Genomic DNA, 15,309 nt, shown 5'->3' with positions numbered 1-15,309 from the left:
ACCTCTTCCCAATTTTTATCAACCGTATGCCATGTGTTATATAATAATAGTGTATAAATAAAATTTAGTTTCTTTTTTTTTTTTTAATTTACTAACCGACATTCAACACTTGAATTTTGTTTAGGAGAAGCTTAAATTAAAAGAAGAATTTTAATTTAATCATTTCTTTAGGAACAGATATAATTTTTGCTGTTAACTTACTTGGATAATAATGATAGAGGTCACCAAGTGTTAATTCAAGTCTCAATTAATATGATAATTATTAATTAAATAAAAAATAGAATAAGAATAATAATAATAATAATAATTTAACTTGTATATTAAATTCTTAACATTATTATTATTTCGTTTCATAAGCCGACAAAAAAGAAATCAATGAAGTGCCCAAGTCAACTGTCAATGCTTTGACTTTTGTTGCATTTCATATTTACGTTAATCTGTACCATCGGCTGCCACGCACCAATTTTCTAACTTTTCCCCTACATTCTCCTTGTCCCTTGCACCGCTAATTGCTCTATATGACGTGACTTTTTGACTCTCAGTAAGCAATACATTATAATTATTAATATCATATTTGAATCTTTTTTTAATTTTTTCAAGTCATTAGTAATAATAATAATAATAATGTATGAACTTTTAAAATATAATTATGCATCATTGTTGGACTTGTCAACTGGTATAGTAACGTATCTGCTACAAATCTATAACCACTAATTTTTCATATTTAGAACATGTAGAAATCAGATCTAGAAGGACGACACTTATTCAAAAATTAAAAAAAAAAAGTAAGTAAAATAAATACTCAAATCATCACATATTCACATATCAAGATCTAGACAGAAAAGAAGACCTTTATCCAATACCTGGAGGAAACGGGAATTAAAACATGGATCAAATTGAACAAGAAAATAATTTTCTAATGGAAAGGGGGAAGGGTTCCCTTCCCAATTTCAAATTAATTTTCAATTTTGAACTCGTATGTTTAAATATTATGGACAATGTCTAGTTTGTATTTTAAATAATGTGGGCTATGTCTTGTCATTTATTGATAGTGTAAAATTATCACAGTAATAATAAAATAGAAAATTAACAGTACTTAATACAAGACAAATTTTAATATAGTGACACCTAACTTAGATACAAACTATATATCTCAACAATATTGTATAATAAAATATCATCGATAATATTTTTTTATTAATTTATCGATAAGTCCTCTATCTTTGTTTAAATATTGGATTCAACCACCTTCTCTTTTTATACATGATAATCGTTGCATTTTTAAATAAACACTTCAAAAAGCAAACGAGCATACATTTTTTAAAATGATTATCAACAATTACAATCACTATTACTAAAAGTATTAACTATCTATTTGTTTTAGAAAAAGGTGAAAAGAAGTGGATTAATTGTTGGAGTAGTTAGTTAAGAGGAATGCCTTTTTAATTTGTACTCTAATGCCTAGAAGTAATCAGTTTGGAGGCCAGGGTGAAGGATGATGGGTCTTTCATTAATGGCTCCCAACAAAGGGATCAGTTTGATTCGAAAGACAGTAACTTTTTGTTTGCCCCAAAAAATGAAATCATAATTATTACAATGAGCGAATTGATTGAAATCACATTCTTTGAAAATAAATAAATTACAGACGACAGGCATCAATATTAAAGGCTGGACAACAAACTTCCTTCTCTTCATTATGATGAAATATTAACTATATGTGACCATAAGGTTACAACTAAAAATGTGGTTTACAACCTCGCATCGCCAGGTATAATAAGACATTTCAATAGGAGGGAAAAAAGAGAAAATTAAGTGAATTAATTCGAGTCTTGTACAATAGAATCTCGTTAAATTAATAGTCGATAAATTAACAACCTCAATTAAATATTAATTTTTATCGGTCCCGATTTGGGGGCAACATAATAAATTAATAATTTGATAAGTTTATTAAATAATTATAAATTTTCAAAAAAAAAATTTAAATCGAAACCAACTAATACATAAATTAATAATTAACTAATTTAAACATAAATACATATGATATGTTTATGATTTTATTTTTGTACTGACATAATACCTTACATGTTTTATTGATCATTGTTACTTTCTTTATACATTTCAGATGAGAAGTTAATGTTGTATTCTACGTGCTATATTAAAAGAAACAATAAAGAGACCGGCTAAATATATTGTCTCAAAAGAGTCTTCTCTGATGAGTTATCGTGTAACTATGATCCAATCATGTAATATAATCAAAAGATTATTAAGTAACTAATTCACTTAGTCAATATCAAATTAGAATCACATCATAAGGCTTGACATAATCATTACTTATTATTTAATTATCCTACCTTTATATTTCGAAAAATTCCTATAATTAACGTAATATTATCTTTATAAATTAACAATTTATTAAATTATTGATATATTAATATTAGCTAAATTAATACATTTTTTCATGATCCTAGTACTATTAATTTATAGAGATTCTATTTTATGTAATATATGAGAATGAGTACATAATTGCTCTTTCACAAAAAATAACTTTCACAGTTTTAAGTTTGTTATTTGATTTTCTAGATCAATTCTACCATAATGAAAAGAAGATATATATTAAAATCCAATTGATGTAAATTTTTATCGTCAAAATTTAGAAGGAAGCTCAGATTCACAACCTAGTGATCGCCTTTTATGTCCATTACATCAGACAAGAGCGGCTCATCCTCTAGGCAATTTAGGCGGTTGCCTAGGGTGCTACTATATATGAAGGCCCCAAATTGTTCTCCAAAGCTATAGTTATTAAATTATTTGTTTATATTTATTATTATTTTATAATAATTTTATTATAAATAAATTATCAAATCCTTACAAAATCTCCTTTTAACATTAGAATTAGCAATTTTAATCCTATTTATTCCTATAAAATCTCTATTTAACCTTATTTCATTTAAAACTCTATAAAAGCTACATATTTGTTAACTTATTGTCCATTAATATTTTTATCAACAAAAAAAAAATTCATAACACATTCAATGCTTTTAGTGCTTAAGAAAAAATACAATTTCTTAAATTTTTGGTTAAGAAAAAAAATGAACTATTTTTATTGACTACTGCTGCTTAAAGTTTCAATTCATCAAAGTTAAAGTTGTCAAATATCCAAGTTTTTTCTTCCAATTCTTTTCTTAGTTAGTAGTGTTATTCAATTGTTATTGTTTCTTTTTTAAATATTATTGTTGTTTCTTCTAATTATCTAGCATAAATTTTTGCTTGTTTACTCTTCTTTCACTATTAAAAAAAAATGAGTCTAGTAGAAAAAATGTGCATCAAGATATGAAAAACTTAAAAAAAAAAGAAAATAAAAGTTAATTCAATCTAAAAAATGAGCCTTTTGATAAGTTGTCAAAGTAGTAAAAAAGATGTAAATTTGAGTGAAAATTAGTAATTAATGAAGTTTTTCTAAATTAAAATCGATACAAACTTATTTAAGATCAATTATATCGTAAGAAAAATTAAATGGATTAGTTATATTGTCTACCAAGAAAAATTGACGAATTTAGAATATAAAAATTTGATTAATAATTTTTAAATTCAGAAAGCTAGAAAATTTGACTTTAAGTAAATAAATTTTAGTAAAATTAATACATATATTTGATCTTAAATTTTTTAAAAGGTCTAATTGAAACAATTAAGCTAAAGCCCAAAATTAGTTGAGATGCCCATGGCGTCAGATTTCACTAGGGAATTGCAGTAAAGTTGCTTGTAGGTAGAAGAAAATTAACTCCACTCAGCTAAAAGGAGGAAACCTGTTCGCTTATTTATTCTTCTATATTATGTTGCTTTCCTTCATATGATGATGATCACTTTTTCTTTTCGAAATATATCAACTAACAGAAGCACCGTCTCGGTGCTGTAATTATGTGACTTGTAATTGGACCTGTCTTTTAAATCCTTTTAACACCGTAGAGGAACCCTAAAAGCAAAGAAAAATAAAAGAGAAATCCACTAAAAGGGATGACTTTTATAAAGGTCAAACATAAAGTTATTAGAGAGGATTTTAATAACCATTTAGCATGAGTAATTAAATAATTATTTCATTTCCTAAGCTTTCAGCATTCACTCTTTAGCTTTTCTATGGCAAGAAGACTACGTACAGTAAATTAAAATTAAAAAAAAAAACAAGTTTCTTTTTCTTTATTTTGAGAGAAAAATCAGTTAGTCATATTTATTGATAATTAGAGTGTGTGTATGTATATATGTAATCATTCTCAAGTGTTGACACACTCTTTTTTTTTTACGAGGACTTTCTTTAAAACTGTATGGTTTAATTAGAGTGTTATTTTTTAATAAACTATAAAGTCTTACAATTTAAAAAAATTAAAAACTAACTCTTTTTAATTTTATAGTTTAAAAATATATTCGCATGAAAAAATAAAAATAAAAACACCCTTACTGACAAGGACTAGGCGCGCACACACACATACAAGTACTCTTCAATAATCCAATGCAAAAATGGACAAAAGGGAATAATTGATTCATTGACTACAGCAGGGCTTATTGAGAATCCAATGTCTCCGGTCATGATTCTGCTGCAAGAAAATTAATCCTCGGATAAGGTAGGTAGGGTTAAAGCCTGTAAGTTTTGTCACAAGAACAAACGTACACGAACGTGAACGAGTACTCGTACATTGTCTCTATTTACTCCTAGATTGAAACTCAGACAGAATATTCACAGCTTCTCAGTTTCAATTACAAATTAAACTCAGCATGGTTCGGTTGTTTGATAAAAAATGTCAGCACTGAATTAATCATCATTACAACCACCCAAAAAATAATTTCTTTATACCTCTAATTGGGGTCAGACTATAGTGCAATTGTGGTATTGTACCACAGTTGCACCAACTATTAAATTCACTCAAATAAGTAGAGTTTACTTGAATAAGTGGAAATCCAACGATTGGATGCAGTTGCACCATAGTTTTATCCCTCTAATTGTTGTATACCGCAGTTAAAGGGGTTGTGGAAAACTAATTTTCGGTGAGCTGTACTGTAACTTAGCTGCTCCCCATTCGTAAATTGTCATTTCATCTATTCAATTATTGTCATCATCATGTGCGTAATACTGTAAAGTCCGTAAAGCAGTCATCATCACCATGTCACCCGGAATTTTGGGCAGCGATGCAAATGACTCAATATTTTGTACGGGCATAGTAAGCTTGTTCATAGCTATTAAATATAACAAAATATTAGATGATCATATATATGCATAATTTGCATCATCAGAACGTAGAAAAAATTTTCAACTACTAAGTCACAGATGATGCTCTTTGTTCTTCAACTTCCGGCATTGACAAGAGGATTATATATCGTTCACTTATCCACAAGCTGGATTTATTTGGTGTGGATCTAAAAAGGATTCAATTGCTTATACGATTTTATAACATCGAGCAAATATCACATATGGTTGTTCGTTTTTGCCTTTCTAAAAAGAACTGGTGTAGGGTTTTAAATTAAAAATTCTTTCTGAGAAAAGATGGAAAAAAGATTGACTGAGATTTTTCGACTAATTAATCCACCGTTACTTTGATTTCATACATGAATATTATAATGGGTGAAAAAGAAAATTTCAAACCGCCTTAATTGTCCTGCTGGCAACCTTAATAGTAATTACATCATGCTCACATTTTTCTAAATTCAAAATATGCAATGGCATCTTCTAGGCTTCTTGTATAGGACACCGTACTAATTATGATGCCATAAAATTTGATTTACTTATGTAAGAAAAATGTTATTACCGAAATCATTTTATATCGGTTGTGAGTAAATAAGTATTAAAAGTATAAGTTCGAGACAATCCTTAACACATGAGTTCGAGACAATCCTTAGCACATGAGTTTACTTTTTAATATGAGTTAAGTTCATGGTCACGATAAATACAAACAAATTAATAAGGAACAAAAATATCATGAATTGTAATGTCATTTTCTTAAGAAGCTAATTGTTTTCCTTATAAAAAAAAGTTTAAATCACAAACTTAATCTTTATATTATATATTTAAAAACATTTTTTTCAAACAAATGTGTACAAGTTAAATCTATGTTTGGTAGTGATGTTGGTCAGCTGTAACTTAAAATTATAGAATTAAAATATTTAGTACACACTAGCTGTTATGATTTAAAAATTAAATTGATTTGATCCGCTATGATGAAAAACTTATAATATGTTTATTATTTTTGTCAAAATTATTATCTAAAAGTCATATTTACTGCATACCATTATCTTTTATTTTGTAACTACAACTTTTCTCACAATAATTGTATTTTAAAAATTACAGTATCTCAATACCAAGATAAGCCTAAGTCATGTGTGATGAAGTGAATGATCGGATAAAAACATTGTATGACCCACCTAATTATTTGTATAGTGCCGCCTCTTAGTACACAAACTCTATTTCTGAAAGTCAAATCTGGCCTCCTATGTAGATGAACAAGAGCGTAAGGCTTTTTTTTTTTTTTCTTCAGATATTATAGAGGCTAGAAAGGGTAAAAAGAGAATAGCATGTCATGGTGGGTTCATGATAATTATCTCCCTGTGAAGTATAAAGCCACAAACCCATCATCAATCCTCTGAGATCAGACTCCAGAAATTATATAGCAAAAATATTATGTTATGTATATTTCTGAAAAAAAAAATTGGATATTTTAATAAATCTTCTCTCTGTTCAAAACCGAAATACGCGCACACCTTATTGCACTGCAGTGCAGCAATCATAATGTCTTCTCGCCTCTTCCTCCCATCATTAATCCCTCACTTTCATCATGACCACTCAGTCTTTTGCTATCTACCAACCGCACCAAAGCCACCAGCCACTTCAACAAAGATCGGAAGATCAGCTTGGAGGAGAAAGAAGAAATTAAGAGAAGGGTTTGTAGACGTTGATGAAGATGGCTCCAATCAAGAAGAAGAAACCCTATCTTTCATTCACAGTATAGCTATTATGCGGTAATGAAGCTGACTAATTAAAGGGTTTAATGGTCAATCTCTCTTATCTCTTCTCTTGGGGAATCGAAGCATCATGGTCCGATTGTTTGCTAGATCAAGCAACAAATCTAAATATATACATATATAAGATAATTATATGTCTATATATAATATGGGTTTCTGTGATTGAAGAAGATGGCATGATTACATATCACGGTATGTGAGTATTTGGTTTGAGTGTGTTTTGTATTAATTATACAATGGGAAGATGCAAGCTCTTTCGTGATCTTCTCCGTTCCTCATAGCTTGAATTCTATATTTTTGTTGTATGGCTTTCGTCTGGCTTTTCTGTGTGAACACTGTATTGTTAGAAACTATTATTAAAATCTGTTGGTGGTAGATCTGAATCTTTTATATATAAATATGTGAGATAATAAATGATAAAATCTTCTTCAGTTTCTGTTTGTATGTTCCTATGTAGTGATTGATTTCTGAGACATAAATCAGACGGCCGGATCCATATCTTGTTGTGTATATATATATTTGCATTATCTTTTCTTCAATTAGGGTTTGATCTTCCTCGGGGTTTTGAATCTTGTTTACTTATTATTTGAACCTATTACATATATATATCCACGGACGGATGAATCTTATTTATGTTAAATTAATTACATATATGTGATGCATATTCAATTATCTAATGCCTAATTGAGCTTTTTTCCCTCTTTTTAAATAGATATACGCACACACAATTTAATGTTATGCATGCTGTTCTTGGATGATCTATGTTCGTTTGAGGACTGATATGTTAGCTATACCCTTATTTTTTTTTTCTGAATAGCGCAATGCACACTAATACAACACGCAGCAGGTACCTTTAATAACTTAATTCCTATTTTTTAAGAGATTCTTACATTGTCTGCCTTTTTCACCAATTAATCATTCTCTTTTCCATGTATTTAATTTTTTCCTTTTTTTTTTTTTTTGTCTCATAGTAAGTTACAACAAACATTTTACTCTTTGCATCTGTTTACGGGTCCCTTGTGTTGGTATTTATCTCATAGAAAGCAAGCATTCCACTTTCCTTCTCACGGGGCCGGTTAAGCATGCATATAGCTAGGTAATTGGGTTCGTTAAGTCAAGGATCGGACGAAGATCGCCATGAGCTGTTAAGCAACTAGAGAATTGTCCTAGCTCTTGCGGGTGATAAGTTTCTTCAAAAATAGTTAACTTCTTGTTGGTCCAATTAAACATACAGTCTTTATTAAGTTAAAACTAGTATCAAATCAGTTACGTACTTAATTATGCACACAAGGAACACACACACGCGCGCACAGAGTACATAAATTCGTATTTAGTTGCCATCGTTTATAAATACTTGGATGCTAGCTAGGGGGAGTTATTTACTATGTGTGCATGGTTCTGAGATCGCAGTTTGAGGATTTGCTGAAAGTGATGACATATGAAGGATGGTTTATTGTGCTTTAGGCATCATGCAATGCAAATGGAATTATCCCAAAAATTTTAACACTTCTGTAGCCTGAGTCCAAGTTGTTGCTCTGTGAAGATGGATCGATGCCTGATATAGCTAGGCATACACACACACACACACGCACTTGTACTGAAAATCCATTTGCACGCCCATCTTAATTAAGAGTATACTCGTATTCGCGTTTGACTGATTTCTGAGGGAGCTATATATATATATATTTATCTGATAAGACTTGTCTTTAATACTATTATTCCATTTATACGTAACAACTTAAGCTTTTGGGATAACTGTGGCTTCTCTAATAATATACATTTGTTTGTAGTATCTTGGATGAAGGATATGTGCAAAAGATATTGATTGTTAACTCCACCGTCACTACCACTCGATATCTTTGATTAGATTTTAGAACATATCTTGATGCATGCATAACGTCAGAAGAGATGATTTTATGTATATATACATGAATTGACAAATATTCTTCATGTTTGTAACATTGTGTACTAGATTTGAGTTCTTTTATAGATTGTATCTAAGTACAAGTAGGAAGAGCAGTAGCTGATAGATAAACCGAAAATATTTGCACTTGTAAACGATGATAGCTCAATCGTTAGCATATGTATATTTGGTTGATTGGGCGTTTTATTAATTAAATGATCATATATACACGAGATTCTTGCCAGAACATACATACAAAGAATTGCATTCTCGTACATAAGAATATATATATATATATATATATATATATAAGAGACAGCTAAACTCTCGCATTTGCTATATACTAATCTCTCTTATTGTTCTTACCAAATAAAAATACATCCAAGTTTCAACAGTGTCCACATTCTTGAATACGATGAAATTGAATCCAAATTCTCTTATTTTTTGCTTTATTAATGCTTCAATAATAGACCAATAAGCTTTACTTTATCGCTTCATTAATTGTAGTTGCACTAATTGATGTTGTATCTTGAAAATTAATAAGCTTTACGAATCGATCGACAATAATTATAAGAAAGGTAAAGCCCAAGTTCGTTGGGTCTCAGATGGGCCTAGCTAAGCCCAAGCTTCGTCCACAGACGGCCATTTTCATTTTTATTTTTTTTTAAATTGGGCAAAAAAATCCGGGTTATTTTATTCATTTATGTTAAAGCACCCAAAAAAAAAAAAAAAGATTTATAGGCAACGATTTCACATAAATTTTATATTAAAATGGCGATATAATTTTTTATTTATTAGATTTAAAATCTAAAAGTAATATTTTAAGTCCTCATCTTTCTATCAGCGAAGTTATTAGATAACTTGTGAATTTTTGTTAGATTATTGGAGTAGGGACCTGGGATCACCTTCTAATTTGAATTTTTCATAAAATTTATATATATTCAATGAGCTGTATGATTATCCTATTTTCCTTATCTTCCTTAATTATTTAGCCATAATTCTATTGAAGTAAACAAAAGAGTTTAGTTCCCAATAAACAACCGCGGGACGCTCCTGCGAGTGAAAAACAGAAATAGAAAAAACAAAAACAAAAAAGGCCAGGTTGTCCTCCAATCAATCACTCGATCGGACGTCTTATACTGAACTGATGACAGGCGAAAAAGACAGCGCAGGGACAATCGTGGCCATCAATTTCTGAGGCCGCCTCTGAAACATTTCCACAGTAACTGCCTTTCCTCCTCACGACCGCCCTCGCTTCCTCTTTCTTCTTTCCTTTTCTGTTTTTTCGGAAAAAATTTCATAACGAACGTTGTACTTAGTATTCTAATCCCTCTCATTTACCCAACACCTTTTCGATTTTCTTTTTTTCGTTTATAGAAAAAACAAAAACATATATTTCTAACACGAGCTTGTTTTAGCATTTATTAATTTTTCAACACTAAATTGAAGACACTGATGTTCCCGTCTATCAGTTGATTGATTGCTTGATTAAGCGAGAGGGCTTTAGATTCGATTATGTCAGAAGCTTCCAGAGCCCGAGTCACTATTACTCTTGGACGCGGCGGTCAGGTATATTCTTCCTCAGAGTTAGGGTTTATTTTTTATTTTTTATTTACCATTTTACTCCTTTGTTTTTGTGGCAACTTTAATTAGTATGCATGTAAATGGATGCTCTTTTGTTAATTTGTTTCGAGGTGTTTTATGGAGTGAAAGACTTTTTGTTATTTGTTCGGTATTGCTTAAGGAATGAGCACAGAATTTTTGCCCTGATTCTGTTTATTGACACATGGGACCTTGTAAGACCAAAATGTATGATTACATGCTCAATTGTGCTTGAGGCAAATCTTTAGCTTAAGTACAAGTTTGATGCTTTTCTTCGGATAAATTTATCGTTTTTTGTTCCAGAATCACCTGACAAGCCGAACTGCATTTGTTTTTGTTATACTCGTGATAATATACCTGCATTAACTTGGAGCAATTAACTTGCAGGTGGTGAAGAGGCCTGTATCAGATGTTGGTTTTTCTGATTCTTTGCCTGGTACTGGAAGTAAGCGGTCTGTAAGAGATAGATTAGGAAGTTCTTTAGATAGTTCGCAAGTTGACAACAAACGGTGCGTTCATCTTTCTTGTTCTATGTCTGTGTTTTTAGTTTTAAATTTGCAAGTTTGATGTCACCTAACCCTTTTTTTTTTTTTTTTTGGTATTTGATGGTTTGTTCTGGAGTTTTTAAATTATGATTGAGGGTTTCTGGATATTCTGAGTTTTCTTTATAATTGAAATTGCTGAGCACTATCTATGACTATGAGTGACAGCTACAAAGTGCATTAGGAATCTTTTGTGTGTAGTTCTGTTTGCAGGACTCTTTTGTCCATGTTTTTGTCAATTGAAATTGTCTAAGATATGGTGGTTCTATTTTCACTTCTTCCAGACAAAGAGGGGATGGCTATATTTCAGGTCTGGGTACTAACGGCATTGATGGTAATTAGCATTCTTTTCAGCATAGAAGACATCATTTCTTTTTTAATATTTTTTTAACTGGTTTTCTGATTACCAAACTTGGTTTCTTTGATTGACTAAAGATTTTCGAATTGGAAAGAATGACCTTCGATTCAAACTCATGCAAAAGAATGTAGTTAGACGATCTCAGAATGATGATGATTGTGAATTCATGGACCTCCGTGAGAAACTGTCAAGGACCGGGCAGCCTCCACACAGTAGTCTGGATACACGGCAGTGCCTGCCCGAGTCAAGGGAAACCAGTATCCTGGGAAGGATTCCTGTCTCAAGAAGTACAAATGATTTGCCCCAGATGAACTCATCAAGAAGTTCTTATTCTGCTTGGACTTTAGATCATATCAGACGAAGATCACCAGAGAGAATTGTAGGTTCTTCTAGGGGTCTGTCACCCCCCAGGAATGTGGAGGACTTGCAAAGAAAGCCTTTAAGTAGGACATATGATGATATGAGATCAATTCCATATATGAGCAAAGATGTTCATAATGCTCCCAGGCCCATGAGTACTTCACCTTACATGACAAAACCCACATTGCCTCCTGGATCTGTAAAGCCTTTGCCACCAGGCCCACCACTTATAGGCCAACTGCCTCCACCGCCTGGTATTGTGCAGAAAAGTTCATATACAGTAAGAGCTCCCTTCCTTTTATTTATTTATTATTTTTTTAAGACACATTCACACAGCTTTCGCTCAGACTGCTGCTTAGTTGGATGACTCGTCTAATTTTTCTGTTTACTTTGTATAAGTGATTGTAAATTGTACTGGACAGTAGTTCTGGTATTTGTGCTAGGTAATTTGACTTTTCAATTAGGAATGAGAAAAATTCTTAAACAATTAGCCGTAAAGGGAAAATGTTTTTAATTACAAATTGTAGATAATTTTTTCAAAAATAATATGTACACACTTTATGAAATAATGTCTAAATTGTTGTGCTACATGCTGAAGGATAGACCAGCTAGACAACTCTGGCTGGATTTTTGTAGCCTTTTTTTCATGATTGTCATGGATTTATGTATCCTTTTTTATGGTTTTCCCATCGATTTGGTGAACCATGAACCATCTTCTACACTTCTTCTGTGACAGCTACTCTTATTTGCTCAGTTGGATGGCCTACTTATTTATCTATGATACAAGTACTCAATTAATGGAAATCGATGATGATAACCATGGGCACTAGGAAGGCTGCACTGTGTCAGACAAGTTAAATTTATTAATTTTCCAGACAGAACGGCTTTACTATTTCTTGATGAGCAATGTGATATGTCAGCACTATGTCTTAGGACTTTAAATTCCTCTAAAATTAAATGGTATCTTCCTTTCCAAAAAAAAAAAGATGCTTTTCTATTGTTGCATTAGAAACTGCCACGAGGAGATGCAATATGATGGTACAGTATTGGAATTTAGTGTATGGTACAAGTGTGTTATTTTGCAGGCATTATTTGAAAATTTGCTTGTAACTCATTTTCTTTCTCTTCCACCTGTATATGTCTGTGACTTCTGCCCCTATTCCCTGTTGGATCTGAATTCTCTTATCAGCTTTTTTGCAAAATATCTCTTAGCATCAAGATTTTCTAGACTGTTCTACAATTTCTCAATGAATAATGTCTGTTTATATTGTGGCACCAAATCCTTCTTTGCAGCTTTTGCACATTATCAATTTGCAATTGCTATTATGCATCTCTGACTTCTTTTGCTGTTTACCATGCAGGGTGAAGAACAGCAAACTGTTGATGGGCTGTTGCATTCACTAGGACTGGGAAAATATGCCATTCTTTTTAAGGCTGAGGAAGTATGTTATTCTACTCCCTCCCCCCCCAAAAAAAAGAAAAAAAAATTAAATGCTTTGCTGAAGCTGAGTTAGAATAAATTGAAACCTTTGTCCTTTTCAATTTCATGCTAAATTACATAAATTCTATGTAGTGTGAAGGTAAGATGCCATTTGACTATGTAGTTTTTTTCTATACACTTATATTTTGAGCATGCATGGCTTCCCATGCCCTGTACTGCGATTAGTATAAGATACAAGGGATTCGTATTTTTGCATTTTGCTCTTGGCTGTTACACAAGTGCTTTAGTAGTGATAGTGTGGCCTGGTAATGTGTTTGAGAATTCGTCATATGCATAGTTAATTCTATGGTGTTCCTTGTGTTTAACTTAAACCTTAATCTTCTTAATAAACGGTAACCGTTGCAACTTCATCTTACAAGATTTTTTTATGATTTTAATTTAACCTAGTCTTCTTAATGAATAGTAACCATTGCAACTTCATCTTACAAGATATTTTATTTTTTTATTTTAATTTAACTCCCATTTTTCTGTTGCCTGATTTGATGTAGGTGGATATGACCGCGTTGAAGCAGATGGGGGAAAACGATCTCAAGGAACTGGGAATACCTATGGTATGCATAAACTTCTTCCTTTTTGCGGTTTCCGCATTTGCGCATGCAGTTTAATTCATGTATTGTACTCTATAATGTTTTTCATGTCATATATGGATGTTTAATGATCTTTAAAATGATCAAATGAGTATTGAACATTTTAAGCATCCTTTTCCAGAACAGTGTGTCTGGGTGCATTGTCAAGCTTGTGCAATGAAAAAAGCACGTTTAGGTTGAGGAGTGAGTTTTTTTCCTTTATTTTGACTCGGTTTATTTATACTCCGTCTCAAGTTTCAGGTTTGAGTAGGACTTAGGGCTAAATTATGGCTGATTTTTATTTATTGAATCAATAGAAAAAACAATCATGACTTATAATTCGAGAGGTAGGTCAATCTCTCCCTAAACTCCTAATTATTCCTAACACTAGACAGAACATAAACCCTAAATGACTCTTTAATCTCTTATTTATACCTGAGCCCTAATTAACGAATAAATAAAATTACTAAACTGCCCCTGCCCCTGCCCCTTTATATTTGTGCCTAACATAAGTTTTATTGGTCTAACACTGATTCAAGTGATGACTTCAGTGTTCCTAAAAGAATTCTCATTTCAGTTTACTGTATTAATTCTTCATCTTTAATACAAACAGATTCGCAAGATCTCCCGTCATGCTGATCTTTCGGCTTGTTATGTAGTTTCTGGTTTTTCATGCATTGCCTGATGAAATCTTGTTTGATTAACAGGGGCCTAGGAAAAAAATTCTCCTGTCTCTATTGCCTCGCTCCAAACGGCACCCATGACAACTACACTCCGAAAGCAAGGATGTATTTTATGATCATTAATTCTATTTTGGATGGGAGTTTGTATTGATGAATCTTTTCCCATCAAAGAAATAGCTTTTATTTCTGTCATTTCCAGAAGAAATTGGCCAAGAATCAGTTAATCACATTCTTGCCTTTTTAACTCAAAAAGTTTCCTTTTTAAAAAAAAAACTCAAAAAAGTTGGAATTCAGTAGATAGTTGTGAGAAATTTTGATGGGTGGAATATTTTGCTGTCATTTTAGTCTACACATGTATATCGATCATTGCTTTCTCATGTAACCTTTGTTTTCCAGTTGGAATATTTTAGAATTCGATTCTGATGCCTTTTATGTAAAGATCTCTGAATCCCGGGATCGGAGCTGGGTTGCGGATGTGGGTAACCTTATCTTGATATTGCACTCATTATTTTAACCGTCTTCTTAGCCGTTTATTTTTCATATTTTACTAAACCTGTTGCTGGTGCAATTCAGAGAAGAGAAACAGATTAACTGAACTGTACAATGGATATCGACTACTTTTTTGAAAAAGAAGTTCTCACCATAGGATTTGGTTTGACTTTTGACTGTTTTATCTATCATGTATGCGTAGGACGGACATGTAATAATAGTTGTTGTTGGTTAAAAAATAAAAATTAAAATAATTTTAAGATTGCGGTTATTTGGATCCACTAAGTTTTTTATTAAATTTAC

At 31.6% G+C, this 15,309-nt stretch overlaps 1 protein-coding gene across 2 annotated transcripts; it reads left to right on the top strand.

The window, feature by feature from the left end:
* Positions 1-9,883: 9,883 nt before the first annotated feature.
* LOC102616698 (uncharacterized) lies at positions 9,884-15,031 on the top strand. 2 transcript variants are annotated; one of them, XM_006483704.4, is made up of 8 exons: positions 9,884-10,127; positions 10,378-10,474; positions 10,895-11,016; positions 11,334-11,383; positions 11,485-12,047; positions 13,129-13,209; positions 13,757-13,819; positions 14,542-15,031. In XM_006483704.4, exons 2-8 carry the CDS (start codon positions 10,421-10,423, stop codon positions 14,596-14,598), a joined length of 990 nt encoding a protein of 329 aa, XP_006483767.1. In that variant the 5' UTR covers positions 9,884-10,127; positions 10,378-10,420; the 3' UTR covers positions 14,599-15,031. The 2 variants fall into 2 exon arrangements, with proteins under 2 accessions (XP_006483767.1, XP_006483766.1); XM_006483703.4 differs by having other exon boundaries at positions 9,886-10,474.
* Positions 15,032-15,309: the final 278 nt, after the last annotated feature.

Source organism: Citrus sinensis, chromosome 4 (genome assembly GCF_022201045.2).
Source record: "Citrus sinensis cultivar Valencia sweet orange chromosome 4, DVS_A1.0, whole genome shotgun sequence".
In the NCBI taxonomy this organism is placed as follows: Eukaryota; Viridiplantae; Streptophyta; class Magnoliopsida; order Sapindales; family Rutaceae; genus Citrus; species Citrus sinensis.
Note: the sequence above shows the minus strand (reverse complement) of the source record. Positions and strands in the feature narration are given on the sequence as shown.

Coding starts and splice junctions, on each gene's coding strand:
- LOC102616698 (XM_006483704.4), top strand. CDS start 10,421: ATGTCAGAAGCTTCCAGAGCCCGAGTCACTATTACTCTTGGACGCGGC. Junction 10,475..10,894: donor CTCTTGGACGCGGCGGTCAG/GTATATTCTTCC, acceptor ATTAACTTGCAG/GTGGTGAAGAGGCCTGTATC. Junction 11,017..11,333: donor TCGCAAGTTGACAACAAACG/GTGCGTTCATCT, acceptor CACTTCTTCCAG/ACAAAGAGGGGATGGCTATA.